This window comes from Pogonomyrmex barbatus, unplaced genomic scaffold, assembly GCF_055798465.1.
Source record: "Pogonomyrmex barbatus isolate J1 unplaced genomic scaffold, ASM5579846v1 scaffold3, whole genome shotgun sequence".
In the NCBI taxonomy this organism is placed as follows: domain Eukaryota; kingdom Metazoa; phylum Arthropoda; class Insecta; order Hymenoptera; family Formicidae; genus Pogonomyrmex; species Pogonomyrmex barbatus.
In genome coordinates this window covers 2,040,678-2,057,127 of record NW_028297127.1, presented here as the reverse complement: position 1 = coordinate 2,057,127, position 16,450 = coordinate 2,040,678, and the positions used below count along the sequence as shown (strand labels likewise).

Below are 16,450 nucleotides of genomic sequence, written 5' to 3'. Positions count from 1 at the left end.
TTCGAGGTTTAAACATTTGGCTTTCAGTGTTTAATTCTCAATGCCAAGTTCATATCACGTTCGAAAAGTCCCGCGTCTTCGTGTGGCGGCGTGAAGTTGTCGGCGCGAGGCGGCGACCCGCAGCGGCCTGAAGGTAGCCGCGGTACGCGTCACAGCCGCGTCAGCGCCCGGTGGTCGCCCGCCTGGCAGACATTAGTTAGCCGCGCGTCCATCAGAGCGCGCGTAGCCGCATGCCGCGTTGCTGAGTGATTCGTACGCGCGCCGCGTCGTGTCAGCCAGCCAGCCGTCTGGTTCGCCGCTACGTCGACGTGCTGTTTGTCACCGTCGTCTCGTCGTTCGCAATATCGTCCCGGCATTCACATAAGGAACGAAGTGCCAGATCTAACGCGGATCATCTCGCGAACGGGATCATCTCGTGCGCGCCACCATGGATCACATAGGCCTGCTGTTGCAGCATTCGCAATACGTGTACGCGATTCCCGTGGGTATCGTGCTGATATGCGCCATGCTCGTGTTCGCCTTCGGCTTCAAGAAGGCCGAACAGCCGCCGTTCGCGCAGCTCTCCGCGGGCTCCGACGTGGACCGGAAGCTCGCCAAGAAGCGCGGCAAGCTCCGCGAGAAGGTTAGTGAAAAACCACCGACATCGGCTAAACGCGACCCGGGCGCGCGCGCGTTTTTCCTTCCTGTCTCTCTTTCTCCCTCTCGCACTCTCGCCGCATCCTCCCCGCGCCCATTTTTCTCGTAGACACGTCGCGATCGCCCGCCATATGGTGGCTCGTTTGTGGACGCGAGTCGATGCACACGCACACATGCCCGCTAATCAGCTGGTCCCTCCGGTTCAAGAGGGTGGCTCGCGAGATGGCTGCTTTCCCTTTTCCTCCTTCCCCCGCGCGACGTAACGCCGCGATGAGAGTGTCTGTTTTCTTTGACAGCGTGGCTCATGGACATGGACGGCATCCCCGTCACGTTTCCAAGACATTCATCCCGCATTCTTGCTAGCATTCAATAAGTCCCTTCTTTTTATCGGCGCTTTCTACACTCGCTTTTTGCTTTCTTTCTCTTCTCAAAGTTTGACCGTGATTCGTGCATCAAACTTGTAATTGGACTGTTTTGATTTTTAAATGTGCAATAACATTGAATAAATATAGAGAATTTTTATTTAATTTTATAAAATGCTTATAAATATTGATATTTTTTTTTTCAAAAAAGATGCTTTATATTTTAATATTAGGCGGTATATAATTGTTGTAGAATTATTTGAACGGTTTTTATTTATTTTATTGTAGAAAGCTGCTAATGGACAAGTTACGTCTGAGAAAACAAGTCCTGTTAAGAAGACATTAGCAGCGAAAGCTGAAGCTCCTAAGAAGACTGCAAAAGGAGACGATGTTGATGGTAAGTTGAAAGAGCGTAAACAAGAAGATAACAAGATTGTCGCTATTAAGAAAGAAAAGGAGCAATCTTCAGCTAAAGTTGGCAAAGAAAATAAAATGGAACAGGCAAAGAATAAGAAAAATTTGAAGAACTTGTTCCAGGAAAAACCAGTGGACTTTGACGATGGTTTGTTGATTTACATATATTACCATTAATAGATAAGACTTATTTTCCGCATATCATTGTTTTGGGCTGTTATCTATTAGTGTTATTATTATAATTGATAATAGGAGATTGGGAGCAAGCTTATTCGCGCAAGGATAAGAAGAATAAAAAAAAGGAGGAGGAATCTCCTTCAAAAAAGAATAAGAAAGCATCTAAGAAGGCTGATCTAATAAACGAGGCTAAGCAGAAAGAACAAGAGAAACCCGAGGTCAAAGATAAGACTGCTAAGGAAACCGAAAATAAAGAGCTCAAGGAAAAGGAGAAGAAAGAAGTGATTCTTACGTCTATTTCCAATGAAGAGATTGATAAAACTAAGGAACCGCAAAAAGAAGAACAGAGCAAGGTACATTTATACATATTTCGCATAACATTAAAATTTTTTGTTGGCTATATATAACTGAAATGTTCGGTTGCAGGTCGAGAAAGTTGAAAAAGAAGAAAAGAAATCTGGAAAGTCGAAAAAGAACAAGAAACTTTCTGAGGGCGAGAATACACCTGTTTCAGTACCATCCACTCCAAAGACAGATAATAAGCCCATCGTGGAAGAGCCGCAGAAGAAGCCGGTCAACATGGAGAAGGTAGCTAATAATGTGGAAGAGAATAAAGTGGTGGAAAATAAGGAAAAAACCGCTGTGTTCGACGAATTAGGAGGTTTGTTGCATTGACAAAAAAAATATAAGATAATTTTCTTTCCAAATTATTGAATGTACCGTTTGTAATTGTTTTATATAGACGTCTGGACAGAAGCAAAGTCCCAGAAAAAGAGTAAAAAAAAGGCACGTAAAGATAACTGAGGATGATTATGCGTAATGCTAATGATGTTGTTCCTTTCGAAAAGGAATAGAGTGAGAATTCTATTCGGTCCAAAGGACGTTTGTCGCTATCGACAAATCAGGTGTGTTTCAAATTGCTTGCTAATCACCTGACCAAATCGTTCCTTTCCCCTTGTACATAATACCAATCCAATTTAGGTTGTTCAATAATGACTTTTTAGTTATCATGACTTCGAGATTGCGCGAGAACGTCACGTAGGAAGATTTTTTGTACGTTTTTTTCATCTCTTGTAGTCCACTATTTTGCATTTAATGAGAGTGGCATAAGTCATAGTTTTCACATTTACTAGATAATTCTTGTACACATATTAGATTTCTTAGATATCTTTACACACATGTCCATAATAGGTATTATTTCATTTGCATAAATATAGCTATATATATATATATATATATATATATATATATAGAGCAGATCTGTATGATAAAATTTTGTAATGGTTATGAATGATACTTATACCATTTACATTTTATGTCTTTACGTTTTAATAATCTTAGAAAGAATATTTTGTATAATCATGCTATTTCTACATTAAGAAGCAACAATTCTGTATACATTATCGTATCTCGCTGTTACTTAAACTCTGATTCTTCTCACATTGATATCTCATATACGTGTATGAACGGTTGACAGGCAGAGAACATAGAAAGTACATTTCGTATATCTTACAGTAATATTCATAATGCAGGACAATCTTCGGAAGACAAACTTATATTGCTGATGTATGGAGTACGTTTTAATCAAATATTATATTTTTCTATATACAATTAGTCGCGCTTAGACTAATTATTTTTTGCATTGGACGCTCGACTCTATTTTGTAATAGTGGATTCTTAGTGCATTCCCATTTAAATACATCAGTAATATAAGTTTTATATATGGGAGAATATAAATAATTATGTAAATTCATGGTGGTAGAAGTCATTCAAATGTGATAACGACGATGAATAACTTAAATAGAGCTTGATTTATACTCGTGCTGTGCAACAGAATATGTAATATATAAATGTTGAAATTGAGAGACAAAATTTATGTTAATGATATATTACAGTGATTTACAAAGAATGATTTGTTAATTATTTAATGCTGTTGCATTCCAGTTTCAAAATTCAACTATGACTTCGAAAGAAAATTTATTCGGTAGAAAACAAGAGAGAGAGAGAGAGAGAGAGAGAGAGAGGGGGGGGGGGGAGAGAGAGAGTATGCTAATATTTTTGCAATATAGATATACCTGTATTAATATTAGGTATAACGTTACGAAGAGATATTGATTTTTTTATTGACTACTTTTAGAAATAGAAAGTATATATTTTTATTTTCATTTATATATGATAGCTAGCAATTTTACTTACAAACACGATCGAGTACTAACATTTTGCTGTCGCGTTCTTTTGATTATGTTTCTGCAATTATATGGTAATTAAGACACAGGAAGTATTTGATAATTTTTACAATTATCGTAATTATAATTAATAGATCTCATGGTTTCACAACTTCTATTTTACAAGAAAAGCATGAGGATAGAAAAGAAAATAAGAACAACTAAAACTATTTTTTTATATAACTTTTTTGTACAATTATTTATTATATCAAATGTTACTTTGCAAACAAATTTTTTTAAACATTTATCGTCACAATAATTTATGAATATTTTGAATAATCAGACTATTTAGTAATCGAGACGATCAAATGTATAGCAAAACTATTATTTATGAACAAACTCAACCGTTCATCTCTCATACTGAATGGGTAATAGGTCAATCTTTTAATCACGCATTAGAAGTAATCTATAAAAAAGATTCTATCATATAAATATTTTATTGCTGTCAGAGTATGTTATCAATAATTCCTCTATTGCTATTTAGACGCTGAGCTGTATAAAGCAAGCACAAGAGTTATATATTAGCGATATCGGAAAAAAAATTCAAATTTCTCTCAGAGAGTGTCTAGCTTATATTTTATCAGAAATATAGAGAAAGAATGTGAATATATATATATATATATATATATAAGAAATTACGTGAGCGAATTGATGTGAATGACCAGATTATTATCGTTGTTGTGTGTGACATTTTATTCTAAATAATTTACGAATTAAGAGGTATTTGTTAAAAATTGCATAAAATTACATGTATCAATAATTTTAAGGGAAAAAAGGGAGAGAGTGAGATGATTTGCGATGTATGACAATAGTGTGATAAGAGTACTATATCTGCTTGTATGTTGCAAACTAAATGAATCACTCGTAGCTTTTATTGTGTAAAAGGGGATCTTGAGGAGGAAAATATCTATCCTGTTTGAATAGCCATTCATATTTTGTATACGGGACATTAATATATTCGCATAAGTATACACGCGCATACGAGATCATCGTGTAAGTAAAATTCCAGCATTACTTTCGCGAAAGATTCACATGGTGATGAATCCGTTGCATGGAATTTACAGAAAGAAAGAAGTTTAAGATAATTTATAAAATATACCGAGCGAGCTTGAATTACAAACCAGCAAGAACTATTATCATGCATAAATCAAACCGCTTGTGTCGATTGTATATACCCCCGTGCCAAAAGCCAGCATTATCTCCTCTGGATCATGTTCAAGGCTGAATTTCGTACAATAATCCGTGGTATCAAGGAAACAACAATCCAGAGTATCAAAGGAAATTTTAGCGATGCTATTTATAGCCATTCTGTACGTTTAGGTCTTTCATGATCGATAATCACAAGACTGCATGAATTTCCTTTCATCATGACACACATCGCTTGACTCTTTGCGGCATTGTAATCATCGAAGAATGTCAATTTAACAATAATTAGCGATCTGAATAGCTGACCGAGTTGTTAATTTACAATAGAATTAAGTTCTTTTCTTCAAAACCGCTATGAAATTATTTTTCAAGTCTCTCTCTCTGTGCAATAGAGCTATATATGTACGTGATTTCGTGTATCGCAAAGAGCTGAAGCGGCAGGTAAAGAAATATCTTTACGAGCAGTACCGATTTGGATTTCAGTACGGGAAAATTATTATTATTATTATAAAATATCAAATTTCATACTTTAAGAATACACTGAAGAATAAATTTTGCTTTGTTATCTAAAGATAAGTATGAATATACGACGGGATTGGGCGTAACGTAACATCAACAACGTTGATGACTTGTGAAAAAGTAGTACACTCGTGAAGCTAAAGAATGATTTAATACTGTTTAATAATGATCCAACCGTTAGTCTAATGAATTAGTTAGCGGAGTACTTACACTCGCATGGGGAAAAAAAGTGAAGTGGAGATTCTTGGAAGGGTGACTTTCGAATTGCGAGGAAGAAATAGCATATTTTTCTAAGTATTGTCCCAAATCGCCACGTCGCCTACGTCGCGCGATATTCGCGACGAGTAGTATTTAGCGAAACGTACTGATTGTACATCGCGCATTTCGAATTCGCGACAGAAGTGAAGAACGTTCGTTATCACAGGGTTCTGCGACGAACACAGCGGAGAGAGCGGAGAGAGGCGAGGATATTTGCATGAGAACGAGAGACGGGGAAGGCGAATCGAAGGCGAAATTGTAAAATCAGAGATATGTTATATTGCCACTGTACATATGTATATTAACGAATAATAATGTCTTTATTAAATGTGCAATGTTGCGTTGTACCGGGATGGACTCTGCAGCGGCAGGGGCCTAGCGATCAGATTTTTACGGATATTTTTGAAGGATCGATCAGCGTCCGACGATACGTGTATGACCTGCTTGAAGATGACACGGGTCAAATTTCGTGAATTTCAAATGGATTTGATCGACGGGATTTGCGGACGAGTCAGGGACACTACAAGATGTAGAATTGTATAGTTTTGTAAAGGATTTCTCTCTCAAGAATTTGACTAGTTTCATTTTCAAAATCGGGCCAGCGCCGATATCTCCGATTGCTACAAATCCATAGTATGCCGTGCATTTTTAAGGCTGATTAATATGTCTCTCAGTATGGTCCACATGTTGAAGCAGCGAACTGCGAACTTATCTCTCCGATGCATCGAAAATAATGACAGCGCAATTACTTGGCCTACTTTGGACGCGTGACACGATATAGCTTGTAGTTTTACGACTATACGGCACACACGAGGACTCTGATCGCACTCGAAATATCGACTGTAACATAAAGATAAGATAAGAAGAAGAGAGAGAAAGAGAGAGAAAGAGAGAGTAAATGAAAGCGCGGCATGACAGTGTCGAATATATATTATATAATAGGTATGTAATAGAATTACGTATATAATTTATTTTATTCACCGGAGGATTGTTGCGACCACGACAGCGTGTGACAAATTAATATTATATAAAAAAATCCATAATAAATGCATAATAAATATTATATTATTATATATATATATATATATATGATATAAAAGAAGAAAGCATACGGTGTGTAAAATGCGTGTGTTTCGATTAACTTAAATCTTATCGTTAGCTTATGTGAATGTTAGTAATGTAACCAAGGAAACTAAGGAAATGACATAAACGAAACACTTGCATTCGAAACTAATAGAAGATATGATATCGACGAGAAATATTCTGTTTCTGCAAATCGCACAGGATAATACGCTTCTCTCTCTTCTTGAAATTAATATATATATATATATATATATATATATATAAAGATATATGTATATATACACATATACATACATAAATATATATTTTCACATTTATCTTGCTCGGCGAACAGAACATTTCTCGCGAAGATATGCTTTTCGGTTGTGATATTTACGGAAAATTGTATGAGTAGTAAAATGAGTTTGAAAAACAAGTTGGAAAAAGACAGGAGAAAGAAAGAGAGAGGGAGGGAGAGAGAGAGAGAGAGAGAAGAGAGACAAACTGAATAAAAGTTATATTTTTTCAGCATTTAATAGAGAGCATTTACTGCGCCCGTCCGACTCGCATATGTACATTTACTTACTGTTTAAAGAAAATTTTGAATTTGTTTTTCCTTTAATTAATCGAATATATTTTTATTTATTTCGCTTTCTTAATTATTTTTTTATATTACTAAAAATGCTAAAATTTTACCTATACACGAACCTTATTTACTTTATTTATTTATCTCATCTAAATATTATGGATAAATAGATCGACAAAAATTTATATACCGCATATATTTAGTTACAGTTTTATTAGATTAATATTTTTCTTTATATTCATCTCCGAGAAACTTTTTATACTACAAGAACAAATTATGTATTATACAAATAGATATATAAGATAGATTTTAGAGGATATGCATTTTCAGACTTTCCAATTATTTTTATTTTATTTTAACATCGTAACGATTACTTGCGTAAATGGCCCTTGCCTTTCTTCGTATATTTACTACATTTCCTTTTAAATTGTTTCGCCGGTTTTTCATCTTGCCCTCTATTATTCCTCGCCTTAGCAGATTTACTTTCGAGATCCGTTATCGATCTTCTCGCCTTGCTGTTGACTAACAGTCTGGCAGATTTCCTGGATTTTCTGCTTTTACTCTTGACCCTTTTCTTTCCCTTTTTCTTCTTTTTCTTCTTACGGTCCATTCTGGCGATAATAGCTTCAGTGTCCGCGGATATTTTAATCTTCGATTGCTGAGTGGCGATTGTTACTCTCGTGAAAGAATCATAAAGGACGTCCCCGCAAAATTCGCCGAAGCAATATTCCTCGCCGCATTCTCTGCAGATCTTCACGCTACTTTCGATTATCCCCGCGCGATTCTTACTTCGTCTAATGGGACTCGTTGGCGAACGACGTTCTTTCATTATCGTCTTCACCTCTAATTTGCCCATCTCCACCTTGAAGAACGGAGAGATCAGTTTATATTTTGTTTCTGCGTTCGGACAAAATTGCAAACGATATCTATTAAAAAATTGTGTAAAATTAATCCTCACCAATCTCGAGAACATTTCTTCGTCTTGGCGGAGCTTCGGTCTGATCGGAGTCAGCATACGCCAATCGATAGCGATTTGTTGCAGTTCCTGCAGATCCAATTCTCTCATATCTGGTGGAACCGGATCTCCATAAGTCCATTCTCTGCTAATGTTCTTAAGTTCCTTCTTGGTCGCTTTCCACGAAAATTCTTTGTCACGAACTTTCGTGTCCTCTCTTTTTACCTTTGAGCGAGTTTTTTCTGATTAATTAGATCCTATTTTTTTTTATATATGCTAATTTTTTATATATGCTATAAATTTGTAATGTATATTAAAATGGCTAGAAACCTTTTCCGGTTTAATCTTAAATTCTGGACAGTGCTCTTTGAGTCGGCGAAACTCCTCATAAGAGTTGCAAGTCGCTTTACTTAAGTCAGGTATTAAATTCGCGTCTTTCTTGTCGTCCTTCAATAGATCATCCAATTGGAAGGCCATTATCTAAATCTGCAACGAAAATGCGAAAAATACGTTTAAGTGCGTCTTGTCGTTTGCACGAGAAAACAATACTCCTCGATGCAACCCCTTTCGCGTTTTACTCGATCTCACTTTCTACGCAAATGAAAAGAAAAACAAAATGTTCTAGTGGCAACAAAAATCTTGCGGGCGCTTAAAAGATTTCGGACGCAGCGGGTGAGACCAGACATCGTTCGGAGTCCCACTCGATCTGCTTCATCAGAAGTCCCTGAAAAAAGATAAATGTATCTTAAAAAATAAACTTTTTGATAACTCGATATTGAAAAAAATTCAAACAACATTCGTTTGACATTTCTGGAATATCAATGTCAAATTTAAACAACGAAATATTTGAGTAATGACTTTGTGTGATTTTTTAAAATAATTATTTAAAATAATTTTATTATATTAATATTTAATTTAATTTTTAATTAATTACGATAATTATAAGAATTGATCTTATTCGCTTTTTACATACGCTTCTCAATGACGACAACTTGGATAAAATTTCTTGTCCGCACCAGACATTAGAGTTATTATCCGATCGTTTTGCCTGATTCGTATCGTTCTCCGATTGTAATTTTTCGACACGCTCTTCGATATGGATCTTCCCGTTTTTGTCAATCCGCAGAGGTATGACAGAATTCAGACTGTCCATCGATAAATCGGCGTCATAATTCTCGACTTTCGCTTTACGCCTAATAATACTTCGGTTCTTCGACTTACTGTTATTCAATTTTCGTCGATCGGGAGACGGCGATCTAGTAAAAATTAATCCAATGTCTTGGAACGATTTATGTGTATTAACTTTCAATTTTCTTAAATTAATTTTAGAAATTTAATTTTTAATTTCGCCTTTTGAAAATTTTTTTACCTGGACCCTTCGTCACTGGACTCGACTCGGCGCCTTCTTAATCGCAATCGTCTTTGATAGTGCGGGTCTTTCTCACTTTGCGTTCGATATCGTGTACCTGGGCTAAAAATATCTTCAATTCTTACATTCGCAAATGATTTAATTACTTCAGTGTTATTATAATATTTTTTTAATTACCGATTGGCGTTCCATCGCGGTCTGCTGTCGAGCGTAGTTTTGGGCTGCGATTTGGATCGCGGAAGTGACTTCATAGGAATTTCTTCGGAACCCGTATTATTCGACCTTTGAATAATTACAATTGAGCTGAATTACTGAAGTATCGTAATTTTTGTAAAATTTTTCTAAGCGTTTCCTGCCAGGCGAAAACAATAGCGGATTTAAGCTTTGTCAAATTCAGCAAGATGCGGAGCAAACCTCAAGCAGCAAACTCGAACGAGAGAATCCAAATAAAAAGAGAATCACAGCAAACAATGTCAATCACAAATGAAGAGAAACGAGGTGTAGCCAAGTATGCTTTCTAATCTCTCAAGAAAAATAATTAAGAGCATTTCAACTTACTGGGCACTTTCCTCGCGCGGATCGATAGACATTTCATGATAAAGCGTCTTTTCGTTCATCAAGCTTATTATCAAACTGTACAGTATGAAATAAAAAAACGATAATTACCGGCAGGTACTACCGCATGCAGGGAAGGACACAGTCGTCGCTTCGGCTCTAAGAAGCCCGGAAATGCGACATCGAGATCTCGCGGTGGCGACTCACTTTTCAACGGTTCTTCGATTAGCGTTCGTCGTGTCCTTCCGGTCCTTCGTGGTATCTTGGTCCCGAATCGACTGATCCTGCAACTTCTCTCGCAACTCCTGGATGTCGGATTCCACGTCTGTCTGCGTGCCGAAATCCCGACCGGCCGGTATTCTGTACTTGCTCGGCGTCAGCAATCTGTTCTCCACGATGATGGACGAGGCGTCCCTCGAGGACCTCCTCGGGTTCCTAGGACTCCTCACGATCGTGTTGATTCCCAGCGACAGGTAGTCCGTGGGATTCTCCGTGAATCTCGGCGTCATCACCAGATTCACCAGCTGCAGGTTCGCCTTGTTCAGGATCTCCGGATCCTCCAGCCGACCGCTCAGCACGATCGCCACGTCTTTGCTCACGGGGACTTGGAGAGACCTCGGATTCACATCCAGCGTGGTCTCCTCCGATTTGTCTGCGTAATTCGTTCGCGGGTGAATCTCCTTCGTGTCTTTATCGCTTTCGACCTCTCGATGGTGAGGCTCGGCCTTGCTGGCGTTCCGCGGACTGGATCTCTCCTCTTGATAACTAATCGTACTTGCGCTTTGCTTCTGCGTCTGCGAGTAGTTCTGTTCCTCGCGTTTGTCATTTGTATTCGGGGTCGCGTTCGGGGACTGTTGTGTCACCACGTCAGTACTCTCGTACTCAGTGTATTCCTCTCGCTTTCGCCGCTTCTTTCGTTCCTCCATCGCAAGTCGCTCCGCGGCTTCTAGAACTTCACGCATCGCTTGCGCCTTCCTCAGCTTCGCTTCCTCCTTCTCGCGCAGTATCCGCTGTTCCTCTTCGAATCTACGGCGAGAATTCGTCGAGCATGGTTTATTTTTCTTTTTTAATGTTTTATATTTATTTTACCTCTCTTTGTCTCTTTCCCTCTCTCGCCGGATCCGCTCCTCTTCCAACATTTCTTCTCTCATCCGTCGCTCTTTCTCCTCCTTCCTCTGTCTGTCCTTTTCCTCGAGCTGTTGCTTGATGGCGTTCTGAAGTTCCAACGCTTTCTGCCGTCTCGCTTCGCGTTCCTGAAGAATTTCCGTGTCCACCGGAATATTCTGACCCCGAAGATAAGATACCTTGTTGATATCCGAGCCGGTTGAACCGGTCGTTGAACTGTCCGGGCTGCTGGCGCTGTCATGATTGATTACTAGGACCTTAACAAAGAGAAAAGTCATATGAATTTCTTTGATCGATATATAAAAGTTGATAAACAAAGCAAATATTCTTAAATTCTTTTCGAGGATGCTCAACAAGTCAAATCATTACTTGGCTCGACTGTCCTAATCTTGATAGCCAAGAAGGCGGCGGTGGGTCTCCTCTCGCTGCGTCTTGACCCCAGACACTACCCCACCTTGGTCTATTGAGTTCGCCCATTCTGCCCGGCGAAAGTCTCCTCGAGGGTGGCAGTGAACTCTCCGGGGTAGTGCAGTAAGGATTCTGCCACGTTTTCTCCGTCATTTCCATTCTGGTCGCTGCTTTATCAACCAGAATTCCTCGAGAAAGAAGAAGAAAATGCAGATATTTTATTATTATTGACAAAAGAAATGATTGGAGAACAAAATATGTTAAAATTACTGTCATCTCTTATAGAAATTTAATATTCAAAATAAATAATTTCTAATATTAAATTGGCCAATATTAAGATAGATTTTTATAAGGGCTGACAGAAATTTAACTTAATACTGGCCAATATAATACTAGAAATTACTTATTTTGAATATTAAAAACACTGCTAAACAATACTGCTTTTAATATTTAAAATAAGTAATTAATCAGTATCTTTCAATATTAAATTTCTATAAGAGAGATTCAAGAGATGTTTATCAAAGAATATGTCGAAAAATTTCATCTCTTTATGTTTATTTGAATATTATTCGTCAAGCGAGATTTTGTATAAGATTCTTTTTGATTTCACATTCTGATAACGTAATTTAAAAAATGGAAATGGGCAGGACTCACTTTGTCCCGCCTGTGGTACATCCACGGAATCGCTAGCGTAACCGGAAGTCTCGCCTTCGCGTTCTTCACCCGGCGAGCCGTAATGTCGTACCTCTTTTTGGCTCTCGCGACGTTCGTTAGATCGATGGCGACGGTGTTCCAGTTTTTGCGATCTTTGTGACTGGTATCGCGATCCTTCCACGCCGAAGTCACGCTGTTGTTGTTCCTATAGGGCAAGATGGTAACGATAAGACGCCTCCAGGAAGCGAAAGGGAGGCGAGCTTGCGTGATCGAATTGCGAGGGTTCCGGCTTTTGTGAGGGGAGGAATTATGTTACTTCGTGTCCTATATATGTGTCGCGGTTGAATATTATTACTTTCGTACCTGGCGGAGACGGAACGCAATGCATAAATCATGCACGATCTTATTTCTTATTTTAACCCGCTTACATATGAAATGAAAGCCGCGACACGAGCGACTCGCACAACAATACTTCTTTGTAAAATAAAAGAAATGCACGTATGATTTATTAACCGTAGAAATGTTTGCAAAAGTTGAAAAGAAGAGCTGTCAATATAAGTCCTCCATTTTTACAATTAATCATCTTTAATTTTCTTAAAGGGAAAATAAAGTAGACCACTACGTTGAATTTTTCACAGTCGCAGAATAATTCAGCCAGGATATATTTTAGGGTAATGAGGGTTGCGATAACATCAGATTTATATGATTCGATTCCAACAGTAGGGGCTAATAAGATAGCCATAATGTCCGCTCGTCACTCTTAAGTTTGAAAGCGAGGTGTATAGCCTTGGGGTCGTTGAACTTCAACGGCGCGATAAGAATCGATTTGCCGGACTGCCTTACTTTTGCTTTTTCCCTCGCGAAAAGAGCAATGTACTATCGAGGGTCATTCGCCATTTATGAAATCGTGATTAGACGTGGTCGTTAATTTTGATCGATCGTCGGATCCCGAAAGCTCGAGTAAGAATAATTTCTTTCTAAGTGGACGAGTAATCAATTTTATATTTGCTATATCTAATTGTATGTATGTGTAATTTCTAGAAACTGCATTCTTCGCAGAAAGAAATGTTGTTCATTCAAATAATTTAAACATCTAAAAAATCAACTTATAAAAATCGAATTATTAAATCTTTTTTTTTAAACTTTCTCATATAATCTTTTATTTTTAGAGCTAGGCTCAGCTGATAATTTATTATTAAAAGAAAATATATATATAATTTATTTAATATTAAAAGTAATTTAATGAGAAAATACGTACCAGCCGGCAAAAATATTGCCGTTGTTCCTTGTTGAAAATTGGAGGCAAACTGGGACTTCTGCGCCTGACTTGCGAAGATTCCACCTGATCCCGAAGATTAATTAAACTACCGCCATTGTAGTCGAGGCATTTAAGGTTGCTGTTGCCATTCTCGGAACTTTCCGTCGCTAGACTCTTCAGACTGACGGTGCTCCCATAATGTCCAGAACGAAGGGGTTGTGCGGAGGGTCTATCCTTTATTTCCCCCAAGGACAATCTGGCTTCATTTGCGTATGTGCTATTTTGAAGATATTTGTTTTATGTATCATCAGAAACGAAAATTTTCAATTTCATCTTAATAGAAAAAATAATATTTAAAAACTCCTTAATAGGAAAAAATATGTGCGAAGATGGGAAAAACTAGATGGAAGCTACATTGAAAAAAACTGTATGGGAAGTAGACGCAAAAAACTATGTGGGGACTAGATGGTAAAAACTATGTGAGAACTAGAAGAGATAAACTATGTGTAAGCTATATCGGAAAAATTCAGAAAAATTATGTGGGGGACTAGATGGGAAAAACTAGATGGGGGTTATATGGGAAAAATTCAGAAAAATTATGTGGGAAGAAGATGGGAAAAACTATGTGAAAACTAGATGGGAAAAACTATGTGGGAAGAAGATAGGAAAAACTATGTGGGAACTACATGGGATAAACTATGTGTGCGTTAGATGGGAAAAATTATGTGGGAACTAGATGAGAAAAACTATGTGGGAAGAAGATGGGAAAAACTATGTGGGAATTAGATGGGAAAAACTATGTGAGAAGAAGATGGGAAAAACTATGTGGGAACTAGATGGGGAAAAACTATGTGGGAAGAAGATGGGAAAAACTATGTGGGAAGAAGATGGGAAAAACTATGTGGGAACTAGATGGGATAAACTATGTGGGAAGAAGATGGGAAAAACTATGTGGGAATTAGATGGGAAAAACTATGTGAGAAGAAGATGGGAAAAACTATGTGGGAAGAAGATGGTAAAAACTATGTGGGAACTAGATGGGACAAACTGTGTGGGAAGAAGATGGGAATAACTATGTGAGGACTAGATGGGAAAAACTATGTGGGAACTAGATGGGAAAAACTATGTGGGAAGAAGATGGGAAAAAACTATGTGGGAAAAAGATGGGAAAAACTATGTGGGAAGAAGATGGGAAAAACTGTGTGGGGACTAGATGGGAAAAACTGTGTGGAGACTAGATGGGAAAAACTATGTGGGAACTAGATGGGAAAAACTATGTGGAAAGAAGATGGGAAAAACTATGTGAGAAGAAGATGGGAAAAACTATGTGAAAACTAGATGGGAAAAACTATATGGGAAGAAGATGGGAAAAACTATGTGGGAAAAAGATGGGAAAAACTATGTGGGAAGAAGATGGGAAAAACTGTGTGGGGACTAGATGGGAAAAACTATGTGGGGACTAGATGGGAAAAACTATGTGGGAAGAAGATGGGAAAAACTATGTGGAGGCTAGATGGGAAAAACTATGTGGGAATTAGATGAGAATAACTATGTGGGAAAAAGATGGGAAAAACTATGTGGGAAGAAGATGGGAAAAACTATGTGGGAACTAGATGGGATAAACTATGTGGGAAGAAGATGGGAAAAACTATGTGGGAATTAGATGGGAAAAACTATGTGAGAAGAAGATGGGAAAAACTATGTGGGAAGAAGATGGTAAAAACTATGTGGGAACTAGATGGGACAAACTGTGTGGGAAGAAGATGGGAATAACTATGTGAGGACTAGATGGGAAAAACTATGTGGGAAGAAGATGGGAAAAACTATGTGGGAACTAGATGGGAAAAACTATGTGGGAAGAAGATGGGAAAAAACTATGTGGGAAAAAGATGGGAAAAACTATGTGGGAAGAAGATGGGAAAAACTGTGTGGGGACTAGATGGGAAAAACTGTGTGGAGACTAGATGGGAAAAACTATGTGGGAACTAGATGGGAAAAACTATGTGGAAAGAAGATGGGAAAAACTATGTGAGAAGAAGATGGGAAAAACTATGTGGAAACTAGATGGGAAAAACTATGTGGGAAGAAGATGGGAAAAACTATGTGGGAAAAAGATGGGAAAAACTATGTGGGAAGAAGATGGGAAAAACTATGTGGGAACTAGATGGGAAAAACTATGTGGGAAGAAGATGGGAAAAAACTATGTGGGAAAAAGATGGGAAAAACTATGTGGGAAGAAGATGGGAAAAACTGTGTGGGGACTAGATGGGAAAAACTGTGTGGAGACTAGATGGGAAAAACTATGTGGGAACTAGATGGGAAAAACTATGTGGAAAGAAGATGGGAAAAACTATGTGAGAAGAAGATGGGAAAAACTATGTGGAAATTAGATGGGAAAAACTATGTGGGAAGAAGATGGGAAAAACTATGTGGGAAAAAGATGGGAAAAACTATGTGGGAAGAAGATGGGAAAAACTATGTGGGAACTAGATGGGACAAACTGTGTGGGAAGAAGATGGGAATTACTATGTGGGAATTAGATGGGAAAAACTATGTGAGAAGAAGATGGGAAAAACTATGTGGGGACTAGATGGGAAAAACTATGTGGGAAGAAGATGGGAAAAACTATGTGGAGGCTAGATGGGAAAAACTATGTGGGAATTAGATGAGAATAACTATGTGGGAAAAAGATGGGAAAAACTATGTGGGAACTAGATGGGAAAAACTATGTGGAGGCTAGA

General features: G+C 38.0%; 3 protein-coding genes across 7 annotated transcripts in view; 1 reads left to right on the top strand and 2 right to left on the bottom strand.

Annotated features, from left to right (window-relative positions):
* The first annotated feature begins 50 nt into the window (after positions 1-50).
* On the top strand, positions 51-7,335 carry LOC105426336 (uncharacterized). Of its 2 annotated transcripts, XR_967751.3 has the most exons (6): positions 51-622; positions 1,287-1,560; positions 1,665-1,942; positions 2,016-2,250; positions 2,332-2,494; positions 4,299-7,335. XR_967751.3 is itself a non-coding variant. In XM_011637512.3 (5 exons), exons 1-5 carry the CDS (start codon positions 428-430, stop codon positions 2,391-2,393), a joined length of 1,044 nt encoding a protein of 347 aa, XP_011635814.2. In that variant the 5' UTR covers positions 51-427; the 3' UTR covers positions 2,394-7,335. The 2 variants fall into 2 exon arrangements, 1 of the variants encoding a protein (XP_011635814.2); XM_011637512.3 differs by having other exon boundaries at positions 2,332-7,335.
* A 389-nt stretch (positions 7,336-7,724) lies between these two features.
* LOC105426334 (uncharacterized) overlaps positions 7,725-16,450 on the bottom strand; it is a 12,311-nt gene continuing 3,585 nt past the window's right edge. Inside the window, exons 1-3 of one of the 2 annotated variants that reach the window (XM_011637510.3) lie at positions 8,671-8,817; positions 8,344-8,565; positions 7,725-8,247 (exon numbers count right to left, since the gene is read on the bottom strand). In XM_011637510.3, the coding sequence (XP_011635812.1) occupies positions 7,756-8,247; positions 8,344-8,565; positions 8,671-8,817 (861 nt within the window). In that variant the 3' untranslated portion in view covers positions 7,725-7,755. Of the gene's footprint in view, positions 8,566-8,670; positions 8,827-16,450 lie in introns of those variants that run through there. The other variant, XM_089079497.1, reaches the window with a different exon arrangement.
* The window catches only part of LOC105426335 (uncharacterized), a 10,190-nt gene continuing 2,674 nt past the window's right edge, over positions 8,935-16,450 (bottom strand). For 2 of the 3 annotated variants that reach the window (XM_089079482.1, XM_089079481.1), the window contains exons 3-12: positions 13,710-13,986; positions 12,452-12,656; positions 11,759-11,985; positions 11,354-11,646; positions 10,472-11,290; positions 10,268-10,342; positions 9,887-9,991; positions 9,710-9,811; positions 9,314-9,596; positions 8,935-9,064 (exon numbers count right to left, since the gene is read on the bottom strand). In XM_089079482.1, coding sequence (XP_088935608.1) covers positions 8,990-9,064; positions 9,314-9,596; positions 9,710-9,811; positions 9,887-9,991; positions 10,268-10,342; positions 10,472-11,290; positions 11,354-11,646; positions 11,759-11,985; positions 12,452-12,656; positions 13,710-13,986 — 2,461 coding nt within the window. In that variant the 3' untranslated portion in view covers positions 8,935-8,989. The remainder of the gene's footprint in view (positions 9,065-9,313; positions 9,597-9,709; positions 9,812-9,886; positions 9,992-10,267; positions 10,343-10,471; positions 11,291-11,353; positions 11,647-11,758; positions 11,986-12,451; positions 12,657-13,709; positions 13,987-16,450) is intronic. The other variant, XM_011637511.3, reaches the window with a different exon arrangement.